Consider the following 13,493-nt stretch of genomic DNA (forward strand, 5'->3'; position numbering starts at 1 on the left):
CAGTGACTACTAATAAGCTGATTTGCTGCACAAGAAACATTTATTATTATTATTATCAATGTTGAAAACAGTTATCCAGCTTTATATTTATGTGGAAATTGTGATATATTTCAGAAATAAAGTATTCATTCATTAAAAAATAATGATAAAACATTTTTTTTTACCAGGATTTGAGTGTACTATGAACATTTATGATTAATTGTAATGTTGTTCGCCCTTAGTGAATTCAGTTTAGTCGAGTTGCTGCCTACAGTATGTCGGTCGTTCCAAAACATTTGAGTATGAAGGTTCCATTTCAGTTAGAATGCTTCAGAAGATAGCATGTAGACACTACTTCATACTATTGTAGGAATTAGTGTAGTTCACTGTGTTTAGGAACAGAGCTAAAGTGAGTTCCACAGACAAAGAAAAAAGGCAAGAGAAGAGAATGAGACAGGGGAAATAATGAAAGATTCATTTGTCCATTTCAGTTGGCTGTTAATTATTATGATGACCTTGCACTATTTCTAGAACTCGTCCATCCAGAAATAGAAGAGAAGATTTAGTGAGGGACCCCCTCCTCGGCTAGCGCAAATGGAAGAGTTAATGCCAAAGAAAGACAGGAAGAGAACGAATGAGGGAGAGAAAGCGAAAATACAGAGAGGATGAGAAAGAGAGAGGGATGTGATAGCTAGGGGATTGCTTGATAGAGAGAGAATGAGTGAAGAACCAAGGGATCAAGGAAGAGAATCTCACAAAGCAGAGGGAGCGTGATATCGTGAGCGAGAAAGAGAGAGAAAGTAGGGGTCCGAGAGAGCGTCATCTTCTCAAATTAAGGCAGCATGTTAACAACGATGGGCGCAGCTAACCCTAATTATGGTAGAGGGCAGCCATCACCACTCTCCGGGATCTCACTCGCTCTTTCTTTCCAATTTTGCATCCTTCCCTCCGCAGCCATGTTATGGCCGTGAACTCCCTGGCATTTTAATGAGACTTCCTCTGTCTAAAATCTGGACAGCAGCGGAAGAGAGTAAAGGGGGATAAAAGTGAAGAGGTGTGCATGTTTATAGGAAGCTAAGTGGCAATAATGAGGCGCTCTCTAAGCTGGCATTAATTATTCATTATAATTACAATTTTCAGGGTCGGAATGATGAAGGGGGCTTAAAGAGTATGTGCAAACGCAAGCGCATCCATAAAGAGTTTAGAGACGGTTTAAGTAGGAGTGTGCTTATACAAACACACATATAACAAAGACAAAGATGTATGGTCCACAAAAAGTTTATAGCAGCAGGATGTACTCGTATGGTTTGTGCACATCTGTGATGGCATGTCGTGCTCACAGCAGGTTGATCTATACATGCACTTTGATGATCAAGAACATACATCTGAATATGCAATAGAGTTGAAGAGGCCCACTGATGAAGTCTGCATTTGATCAGAGACCCAGAGAGTGGTGTAATGCCATTAGCTTTTGTTTTCACTAGTGCTGGGTTAGTTCTGCAGTGGAGCCATGGGGACACCACCTGGCAGAGGGGCGCTAATGCAAGTGAGTAAAGTGTGTAAACTGACTTAAATATATTGTGTGGAGTAAAAATCAACAAATTTGCTTTTTTTTTTTTTTGCATTGTCCAACACCAGCCAGAAGCACACAGCTGAATGTAGTATTCTAAAAGATCTGCTGTCATACACTATCTGTCAAAAATGTGGAATAATTACGTTTTTTTCATGTGTCTGAAAGAAGAAGTATCTTATGCGCACCAAGGCTGCATTTATTTGATTAAAATACAATAAAAAGAGTAATATTGTAAAATATTATTACTATTTAAAAGGACCATTTTCTACTATAATATATTATAAAATAGAATTTATTCCTGTTATGGCAAAGCTAAATTTTCAGCATCATTACTTCAGTCGTTGGTGTCACATGATCCTTCAGAGATCATTATAATATGATTTGATGCTCAAATATTATCAATTACTGGTCCTCAAGTTTTTGCTGCTTTTTTTGTGGAATTCATTTTTCAGGATTCTTTGATGAATAGAAAGTTGAAAAAAAAAGCATTTAATTGAAACTGAAAACTGTAAATGTCTTTACTGTAACTTTTGATCAAATTAATATGTCCATGCTGAATAAAAGTATCCATTTCTCTTTAAAAAAAATGTTTTACTTACTCCAGACTTTTGAATAGTAGTGTATCACGGTTTCCACAAAAATATTAAGCAGCAAAAACCATACAGTTTTTACCATTTTAAGGAGCAAATCAGCATATTGGAATCATATGACACTGAAGATTGAAGTAATGGCTGCTGAAAATTCTGCTTTACCGACACATTAATAAATTAGATTTTAAAATATATTGCAATCAAAAAATGCAATAGTATTTTACAACATTGCTGTTTTTACTGTGTATTTGATCAAATCCAGTCTTGGTGAGCATAAGAGACTTCTTTCAAAAATGTAACAAAAAAATTATATATATAATCTTAAAAAAAAAAAAAAAAAAAACTTATTCCAAACTTTTGACCAGTAGTGTAGTTGCAGGTCATGGGAAGCTCACATCTGCCCTAAACTGGATGACTACAACCATCAAAAACAAAGGGCGGGTGGTGAGAAAGCTTTCCACTGGCACTCCCAGAGGACTTTTGAGCTTTTCTGGATTTTCTACACAGTTGTACTCAACCCAAACATCTCCACACACCCTGCCTACTGACAGGTGACACTCTAAACCTCTTTCACTCACACATAAATGCTAAAACACTGTGAAAGTGTTTCTTGGATCCCCTGACGTCGCAGACCTGGTCGCAAGGTTGATGAAACATCAGGTAAGTTTGGGGGGGAGACAATGCTGCTCCGTCCCCAGGGGTCCTACAGGAAACCAGTGGGAGTGTGGTGCTTGCCTCTCTCCCACGCTTAAGGAGGTCTCTGATTGATGACATCATTATGTGATGTCAAGAAGTGAGCAGTGATTGAGATTAACCATTTCAATCAGAGAAGAGAGACTAAGGAGAGAATGTGTCCGCTGAGGACAATCAGTTGGAGGACAATTTCTTTAAAACTTTCCTTAGTTTTCTTGATCAGTGATGCTTTTTAAGAATAATTGTCACTTTTCCTCATTTATTAATACATAGAAGGAAGCAAGTAAGCGACCATCCAGCATCCAAACATAAACGCACTAAAAAACTCACAGAAGCTTTGCCGCATACGCTCTGTTGTTATAGATCGTCATCATTGTCCCATGTTCTCATTGGTTTGCTGGCATATGGGGGATTTAATGCGCAGGGTAAGCTGTCCACGGATCGCTCGCCCAAGAGGAAAAATGTGCTGCTGCTGCCAGATCTCAGCCAACGAAAATCATATTGAGTTTGATACAAGACTAAATGTACTAAATCAAGTGGGAAAAAAAGTCATAACTGAAACTATTTTCATAATATTTTATTTTCTCCATAGGGACATTGTTTTTTTAACGAAAACGTATAAACTGTTAAAACAGACCTAAGCAGACCTGTAACTATCCGTTTGTTAAAGTCATCAATTCGCATTAGCTATTTCAACTTATTTTTTCAACTAATAATCATATTTTTATTATACTTACTTATTCTACTGATATTTTACTTATATTTTATTTATAATAGGCTACTAATATTTATTATTATACTTATTTTTAATTCTTAATAAACAAAATAACACTTCTGGCATACATTTGAATTGACGCCTGACATGGTGTATTTGTCGTCTCTGATATTAGATGCCTGCCGATGCGCCGTAACGTTTATAGGTGACTTATGTAATTTCGGCGACATTAGTGCCACCCAGTGTTGCCAGATGTATAATAATTATCGTATTTGTACGATAATTTGGACCTCTGTACGATCAATAATGAAAAAAAATCCCATAATGTACAATAATTTCTGAATTGTGTGACATTTCAAATGATGGTCGTTGTAATCATAGGGCTTCTATACTCATTGATCTAGCTGTGGATTCTACGTCTACCGTCATGATTGTGAGGAGAACTTGAACGTGGTGTTACGTCTTCCATCTCATCTCACGTTATGTCTGCTCGGCCAATCATCGTGGAGAACGATTCACTCACGTGTCAAAAAGTAATTGGTTTATAAATTGCTGTATTCTGTATGTTTGACTCTTGTACAATAATTTTCTTCCAAATATGATAATTTTGAGCTTCTGGAAGGATACTAGACATTTCCAATCTGGCAACACTGGTGACACCTAGGGGAATTACAAAAATACGGCACATTTGGCAAACCTGTGACTCAACTAGACAGTTTGTACGGGTGCTTGTGAATGCATCGACTACTTTCATTAAATGGTCAAATATAGGAAACTTTAGCCGTGTTGTCATGTGTCACGAGACGAGATTAAGCAACTTAGAAGCTAACACTCTGTCTAGAGCAAACGTGCTTATTATAAACCCATCCAACGTGCACCAGGTGCCTTTTTGACATAATACATCACCCAGCATACCCGGTTAAAAAAAAGTCACAGCTCGCCACTGACTATATATACACTCACCTAAAGGATTATTAGGAACACCATACAAATAATGTGTTTGACCCCCTTTCGCCTTCAGAACTGCCTTAATTCTACGTGGCATTGATTCAACAAGGTGCTGAAAGCATTCTTTAGAAATGTTGGCCCATATTGATAGGATAGCATTTCGCAGTTGATGGAGATTTGTGGGATGCACATCCAGGGCACGAAGCTCCCGTTCCACCACATCCCAAAGATGCTCTATTGGGTTGAGATCTGGTGACTGTGGGGGCCATTTTAGTACAGTGAACTCGAATTGTCATGTTCAAGAAACCAATTTGAAATGATTCGAGCTTTGTGACATGGTGCATTATCCTGCTGGAAGTAGCCATCAGATGATGGGTACATGGTGGCCATAAAGGGATGGACATGGTCAGAAACAATGCTCAGGTAGGCTGTGGCATTTAAACGATGCCCAATTGGCACTAAGGGGCCTAAAGTGTGCCAAGAAAAACATCCCCCACACCATTACACCACCACCACCAGCCTGCACAGTGGTAACAAGGCATGATGGATCCATGTTCTCATTCTGATTATGCCAAATTCTGACTCTACCATCTGAATGTCTCAACAGAAATCGAGACTCATCAGACCAGGCAACATTTTTCCAGTCTTCAACTGTCCAATTTTGGTGAGCTCTTGCAAATTGTAGCCTCTTTTTCCTATTTTTTAGTGGAGATGAGTGGTACCCGGTGGGGTCTTCTGCTGTTGTAGCCCATCCGCCTCAAGGTTGTGCGTGTTGTGGCTTCACAAATGCTTTGCTGCATACCTCGGTTGTAACGAGTGGTTATTTCAGTCAAAGTTGCTCTTCTATCAGCTTGAATCAGTCGGCCCATTCTCCTCTGACCCCTAGCATCAACAAGGCATTTTCGCCCACAGGACTGCCGCATACTGGATGTTTTTCCTTTTTCACGCCATTCTTTGTAAACCCTAGAAATGGTTGTGTTCGTGAAAATCCCAGTAACTGAGCAGATTGTGAAATACTCAGACCGGCCCGTCTGGCACCAACAACCATGCCACGCTCAAAATTGCTTAAATCACCTTTCTTTCCCATTCTGACATTCAGTTTGGAGTTCAGGAGATTGTCTTGACCAGGACCACACCCCTAAATGCATTGAAGCAACTGCCATGTGATTGGTTGATTAGATAATTGCATTAATGAGAAATTGAACAGGTGTTCCTAATAATCCTTTAGGTGAGTGTATATATATATATATATATATATATATATATATAAATAAACACACACATACACACACACATACCTGTATATACATAATGTAGATAATATTTATATTTCAAATAAATTGTGTTCTTTTGAATTTCATCAAGTTTAAAAACAATTATTGTTTTAATTTATCACAGTTTCCACAAAAATATTAAGCAATACAACTGTTTTCAACATTGATAATAATAAAAAAACGTTACATGAGAAGTACAAAATCTTACGGACCCAAATATACGGAGTATATTTGCACTATATCAGCCTATTAATTCTATTTTACTTATCCTATTTGTGATGTTTTAATTATTTAATTCAAATAAATCTGTCATGAAAACAAGTTATGAAAGCCACTGTGTAAATTATATTTCAACAACAAATTGGAGTAGAAACAATATTATATATAGATTTAGACGTTAATGTGAAAACTGCCTCATGCAATTTACATTTTTGCATTCAATTTGATGGATGTGCTGGACCAACAAGTTCAATCCACGGCTGCTCCACCTCGCAACCTAAAGGACTTGTAGGATCTGCTGCTAACGTCTTAATGCCAGATACCACAGGACACCTTCGAGAGTCCATGCCTTTGCGGGTCGGCATTGTTTCGTCAGCACGCGGAGGACCAACAGCATATTAGGCAGGTGGTCATAATGTTTTGGCTCATCGGAGTATCCTATAAAATGTGTGTGTGGCTGATGATCTTCTTTAGATTAGGCTTAAAGGACTAAAAGGAAAGACAAGAGCATGGTACACCCAAAGCACCCTCCCCCATTTCTATTAAAGTGTCCTCTACGCCCACTGTTTCACACTGATGATATCACCTCTTTCCTGCATTCAGTGCTTTTTCTGTCCTACAGTGATAATACTACCTATATCCGCAAAAAGAGTGAGTGACAGTCGACAGCAATGGAGAATCATTTTAGTTTTATCCCACTGCAAGTGGAAATTAAGAGAGGGATTTGCAGCAGTTTGGACATTCTGAGATCCTTTAAACTGATTGTACATGCTGAGCTTAAAACTGACACCAGTCTTCTAGACTTGTCACACGCTCCCCACTCAAACTGAAACAAGAACATGACATGGCAGAGCCCTGGTGTGTGTGTGTGTGAGAATTAGCGAATATTGGTGTGTCACCTTATCGCTGTTGTAGTAAGTGAGATTTCCTCCTTCAAACTTCACCCATCTTCTCTGAAAGACACGATTCCTACAAGTACAAAATGAAGTGTCATGTTGACAAAAGTCAAAGCTAATGTGATGGGTGTTTCACAACATTAGTCATGATACAAGATTAAAATGACTATCATTGAGGGTTTATCAGGGCCAAATCAATAATTGTGGCCAGTTTAACCACTCAACTGGTGTGTCAACTAGAAGTCGTACAAAGAGGAAGAGAAAACCCCTTAACAGGAAGCCTGTTTTTAACAGTGGGTTTAACATGTATAAAAACTAATACCAAAATAAAGTGTGAAATATGTTGTAGCTGTAGGTATGTCTTTGGTAAAGCGGTGTACACTTGTTTTCAAAAATATTTGCTGTTCAAAAGTTTGTGTAGTCAGATTTTTTTATGCTTTTGAAAGAATTCTGTATTTATTTAATCATAAATACAGTAAAAAGAGCATAATTTTCAGCATTACTCCAGTCTTCAGTCACAAGATCCCTCAGAAATCATTCTAATAGGATAATTTGGTGCCAAAGAAACTTCTTATTGACAGTTATTTGACAATTTCTAATAATGTAAAAGTTATACATACTTTAGATTTTGAATTTAAAGCATCTGTGCTGAATAAAATCATTCATTTATATATTTTTTAAATTCTTACTATCCCCAAACTTTTGTACAAGGAGGTAGTCTTGGTCTTGTAACATTCAAATGGAAAAGAGTTCAACTGAAACAGAAACTGCTGCTCAATGAGATCATGTATATATTAATGTAATATTTTCATTCATTTTAGAAAACCAACAGAATGAGGCCACTTTGCAATTACAGACCACAATGATTAAGAGCCAATTGACTCAACATGTGATGTCAAGTTGATTAAGATATCAGCAATTCAACATTATTTGATTCTTTGAATTTAAACAAATGAAGCAGCAGGTCATGTGGTCAGAGGGAACACCTTACTGCTCTTAGAACTGGAGTAATTAGCAATTAGTGCTGTTAAAATGTGAAATGTGTGTTGTGTTATGGGACTCTATAGTGGATTTAAAACAGCTTCAGAACATTGCAGAACATTGGGCACTTCACAGTCAGCTCACAGCGGTGTAGAGTACAGCTTCCCGCTGTTGTGCGGCTTTAGAGGACTTGCATGAGAAATGCATGAGACTTTTATGGTCATATGGTCTCTATGCACTGTATGGCAAAAAGCTGCGTGAAGTGCATCTTTTGTGTTCCACAGAAGACATAACACCATATGGAGTTAGAACGACACTTGTGTGTGATTATTCCTTAACATTGATACTTTGATATGCGTTTTAGTACTCGACTGACAGCATTCTCAAGAATAATCCTAAAAGAAAAGTTTAAACAAAGAGTGCAAAGCATCAAACAGAGGCCTGTATGGTCCTTACCCTTGTGGGGAGAGTTTGTCCAGCCAGCCTGCTTTGGCGACAGAGTTACGGGTCCCATAGAAGCAGGCGTAGGGAGAAATGGAAACATCTATTTGAGGGGGTAGGTCATCCAGTGCCATACTGTATATGTCATTCACAACTGTTTGTGGCTGGTCCACAGCTGATGGTCCAGTGCTCAAGAGAAGAGCCGGGGGTGAAGGATGATTAGAAGAGCTTTCATTAGCCAATCGCTGACTAAGTGTGGACGCTTGGACAATGGAGTAACCATCATCATTATCAACATGTTGCTTGGAAAGGTCTTGCTTGTTATTGTGTGTGTTTTCTTTGGTCCGTGTCTGCTTGTTTCTAAAAAAAATAAGAACAAGAATACATTTAAGTTGGTATACGAATAAGGCTAAATAATAACAAGTAGCTTCATTTCATTTCCATTGATAAAGAAGACTTTTCATTCATTGCTTTTGTTTTAAATGATGACCATATTTAGTTCTAGAGGGATAGTTTACCCTCCAAAAAATTTTAATTCTCTCATCGACACCCTTATGTCGTTCCAAATTTGTACGGTATGACTGACTTTCTTTTTGAACATAAAAAAATATATTTTGAGAAATGTTTATTTTGACAAGTGTTTTTTGTCCATACAATAGAAGTCAATGGTAACAAAAACTTGTATCTTCCAAAACATACAGGTCATACAAGTTTGGAACAACATGAAGGTGAGTGAATTTTCATTATTGGGTGAACTATCCCTTTAAGAATAGACAGTTTTGATGAGGATATGTAAGGAATAATTGATAATTAATTTATTACTGAACATTTATTTACACCCAAAGGTCTAATGCCATTTGGCCATTACACCTGCTACAAACCCAAGACAACGGAACAATGCGAGAAACCAAATGCCAAAAATAGGGCATTTGGAAAATCTACAAACTGTGTGTTAAAATCACAGAAACCAGCAGGAATCTGAGGACTTCACATAAAAGTTTATTATTTTAGAATTAGGTTGTTAAAGTCCAAGCAAAAGGACACTGGAGTTCACCACACTGTTTACCTAAACGTCTGCTCTTCCAGGTTCTCTTTTACTCCTTGATTGGACATTACATCTTTCCCCAAATCCTGAAAATCAAATACAAGCAAGATGAAACTATAATACACATCTAGACACTTCTATGAACTATAAGTAAAAGCAAGCCTATTTTGAAAATACCATTCACCCTTTTTATGCATGGGCATGTCCAGACCGGTAGACCAAAATAGAGTCTTAAATTGTTACGTTGTGTTTTCTCCAATTTTTTGTTTAGCTTTCACAGGGAAACATTTTGAAGCAAACCAAAATGTTACATATATAAAATGTATCAGTAAGAGTGGGAAAATGCACCTGTTGCATAGAGCAGTGACATTTTAAGATGGAGAGGTGCTTTTTGGTTTTCAACTGCAATAAGTTAATGTGCTCTCAAATAGAATTAGACAATGCTACTTTTAACCTAACATTTCCCATTATGAATGATACAGTTTGGTTGCTTGGTCCTTTAGGTCGGATTGCTTTATCATCACAACCAAACCAATCAAGAGTTTGTTTTCAATCAGGCCGAGACCACACCGTTCAGTCGACATCAGACTGATTATTTCGGTGTGAATCCGAGAGTGACTGCCATAATTCACATATGCCTAAACAAACAACTAAGGTAGAAAACGTGCCATGTTTTGATAACAAATTCTCCAAAATAGCCAGGTGTGAAATCAGCCTTACTGAAAATGTAACTCATAAGGAAGAGGTGTTAAGAATAGGAATATGGTCTACATGTGAGCTCATTAGATCATGTGATTTTACCACTGATATGTCATTCATTTTATCACAAAAAATTCCAGGACAGGTATTTTTTGTATACACTTACCAGTTCATTTTCTGCTGAATTGTACAGAAAAACCTCTCCATATGGGGCAATGGGGGACAAGGTCCTTTGAACAGATGCTGTAATTAACACAACAGGAAAGAGTCATTATGACAAAACAGGTTGTAGTTTTGGTGGTATGTGTCTGTGAGGAGGGCAAAGGAGAAAGAGTAAGACAAAGAAAGAACGAGGCACGAGAAAGAAAAGAACAGGCATAAAATGAGATCCCACACATTGTCCTTTAGTGCAGCCAGCTTGGAAAATGTACCAAAGAGGGAGCAGCTTGGGTGACTGGTTGTCAAGGTGACAAATGACCACCATATCTCTGCGGAGACAGTAAGGGGCACCATGAATTCCAGACTGTTCCCTCCGGATGGACACACATAGATGTATAGCTAATAGACAGGGCCCCCCGCAAGATAAGACCCTACTGTAGGGTGTTTGATCTAGACACCGCTATGTTATCTATGATAGAACTGTACTGTATTGTATCGCATCTTAAACCAGTAGCTGAGGTGTCATTTCAGATCAGTGTCATCGTTTATCATTATCAAGAGTTGACCTTCTAACTACAGATGATACGCTCGCTCTCTTTTACTCCCTCTCTGCCCTGTTTTATCGGTCTTCTACAAGAACCTGCTTCAGGAAAATTGTGTAAATTGCTCACAGAGCATTTTTTAAATATCCTAACGTGGGATAGCACAGTCCTTTTTTGCCCCCTTCTATGCTGTTATCCTTAATTTGAAGGTGCCAAAATATTCTAAAACCATTTATTAAACCTTGGTTTCTAGTTCTTCTCTGCTGCAAACTAATTCCCTTGTTCACAGTCTACACTTTTTAGTTTGAGTACTTTAAACTTTTCCTCTAAAACTTAATCTACCTTTCCATTACATTTCTCCAGAGAGTAAGAACAGAATTAAGTTGTAGATGTTGTAGATATACAGGCATTATTATACTACTTTTACAGCCAAGTCTGGTTTTTGACTTCAGTGTAACTTCCAATTCTCGACTACACACACACACACAACTCAGTCTCCTGCAAACAATTTCCAAACTATTCCTTTAGGACACTAAAAGTACCTTTCCAGCTGCAATTACAAACACTGTGACATATTCAGAATGAGGACCCAATGGAACATTTCAAAGCCAAAGGTGGTTTCAAAGGCACACACAAAAGCAAGTTTCTGTAGGTTTGGCAAACTAGGCTTCTCCACATACATGCATACGGAGATAAGAGCAAATTCCATTGAGAGATGTCTCTTTCCCAGTGCATATTTGAAATCCCATTTATTGTAACAGGGTGAAAAATGCCTCGATGACTCGATCATGAATCAGAACAAAAGATATAAACCACTAAAACTGGAATAAAGTGATGCATGGTGTACCTTCTTGACTGCTTGTGGGGCAGACGGGTCCCTCAGACCTTGTGAGATGGTCAGTGTTGTTGTGTGCTGCCTCATTCCTGCACACACATTTGTGAGGATACACATGTGAATGTTTTTTGAATATCTGACTGAATGGATAAAAAAAAAAAAAAAAACATTTTACAGTCCCATTCTGTGACACTCAAATGAGGACTTAGGGAGTAGTAGTTAAGTTTATTCAACTATGGGTGCTTTTGATCTTGTAAAATCAAAACACTTTGCAAAACACAAATTAATTTGTCTATCAGCAATGTCCAGCAGTTTATATACCTGTGATAAATGAGTTCTGGAAATCATGAACCAATAGCATTGGTGAAAATGCTGATGATGTAAATTATATATATATATTTTTTTTACATTTTTGGAATGAAAAGGCCAACTGTTGGTTTGCCTTGGCTATTTTCTTAGCTTATTTACCCAAAACACAAGTTTTTAAAAAAAACTTGTATAAACATAATTCCTTGATTGTTTGTGTACCAACAGTATTATGTATCATTTTCCCACCCCAAAATGTGTCAGACATTCAGTTTCATTGTAAGATCCTAATGACATATGCTGGCGTTTACAAAGTCGCTGTTTCACTGAGTACCACTAGTTTTGCCAAACAAGTGCAGGTTCTGCAGCAACCGAAACAGCAAAAAATTATTCCTTTTTGGTCATAATAGTTTTAGAGGGCAGAAATCATTGACTAAAACAGGTATGTTTAATTTGCGCTTTTTTGACGCCATGTTTTGCCTGTGTCATTGACTATTTACATGCAGACAACATTCATGATTTCCCAAAACCAATTTTCCAGATGTAATTACAGAAACTTTCATTTCGGTTTTGGTGGTTCAGCTAGAAGAAGAAGAAGAAGAAGTTCTATTTATATAGCGCCTTTCTGTAGCTCAAGGTCGCTTTACATTGTGAATTACAATACATTTACACACACACACACACACACACACACACACACACACATTACATAGGATACATACAGTCACATTAAACAAAATACATGTTAAATGTTTTTAACTGGGTCTTGAATGTAGCCTCAGATGAGATATTTCGAAGAGTAAGGGGTAGTGAATTCCATAATTTTGGAGCATTAACACTAAATGTCCTTCCACCTAGACAACCTGAAATGAGGCATGGACAATAAACCAAGTTCAGCTGATCTGAGAGACCGTGCAGGGCGGTAGATGTAAAGTAGATCAGACAAATATGGGGGAGCAAGACCGTTTAATGCCTTAAACGGTAGAAGCAATACCTTAAAGTGGATACGTGATGCCACGGGTAGCCAGTGAAGGTCATGAAGCAGAGGAGTAATGTGAGCAGAACGCCTGGTGGAGGTGAGAACTCTTGCTGCTGAGTTTTGAACATACTGTAGTCTTGCAATAAGTTTTTTGGGCAGACCAAGAAATAAAGCATTGCAATAATCTAGCCATGATGTGATTAGTGCATGAATTAAAGTTTCAGCGTCAGCTAAAGTGAGAGAAGATTGTAGACGACTCGAGCAATATTTCGAAGATGAAAGAAAGAGTTTTTGACAAGAGAAGAAATATGAGAGCCAAAAGATAGAGTTGAGTCGAATAAGACACCAAGGTTGGGAATCAATGACGAAGGCTTAACATGGAATCCATCAATATAAAAGGACTGGTCCATCCTTTTGACTGAGGCAGCAGGGCTGATCACTAATATCTCAGTTTTTTATAATTTAATTTGAGGAAATTAAGGGACATCCAGTGCTTGATGTCCCTGATACATGCAGTGAGTGAATCAGGCAGGGATGGCCTATCAGAGCTGGTGGTAAGATACATTTGAATGTCATCAGCATAGCAATGGAATTGAAATCCATGCCTGCTTATGATGTT

The 13,493-nt window shown here is 37.8% G+C and overlaps 1 protein-coding gene across 1 annotated transcript in view; it reads right to left on the reverse strand.

Moving 5' to 3' along the window:
* arap2 (ArfGAP with RhoGAP domain, ankyrin repeat and PH domain 2) overlaps nucleotides 1-13,493 on the reverse strand; it is a 122,164-nt gene that overhangs the window by 73,856 nt on the left and 34,815 nt on the right. Inside the window, exons 3-7 of the mRNA XM_056258923.1 lie at nucleotides 11,602-11,678; nucleotides 10,220-10,296; nucleotides 9,376-9,440; nucleotides 8,325-8,669; nucleotides 6,891-6,960 (exon numbers count right to left, since the gene is read on the reverse strand). Coding sequence (XP_056114898.1) covers nucleotides 6,891-6,960; nucleotides 8,325-8,669; nucleotides 9,376-9,440; nucleotides 10,220-10,296; nucleotides 11,602-11,678 — 634 coding nt within the window. The remainder of the gene's footprint in view (nucleotides 1-6,890; nucleotides 6,961-8,324; nucleotides 8,670-9,375; nucleotides 9,441-10,219; nucleotides 10,297-11,601; nucleotides 11,679-13,493) is intronic.

Source organism: Rhinichthys klamathensis, unplaced genomic scaffold (genome assembly GCF_029890125.1).
Source record: "Rhinichthys klamathensis goyatoka isolate OS25496 unplaced genomic scaffold, OSU_Roscu_1.1 h1tg000161l_1, whole genome shotgun sequence".
In the NCBI taxonomy this organism is placed as follows: Eukaryota; Metazoa; Chordata; class Actinopteri; order Cypriniformes; family Leuciscidae; genus Rhinichthys; species Rhinichthys klamathensis.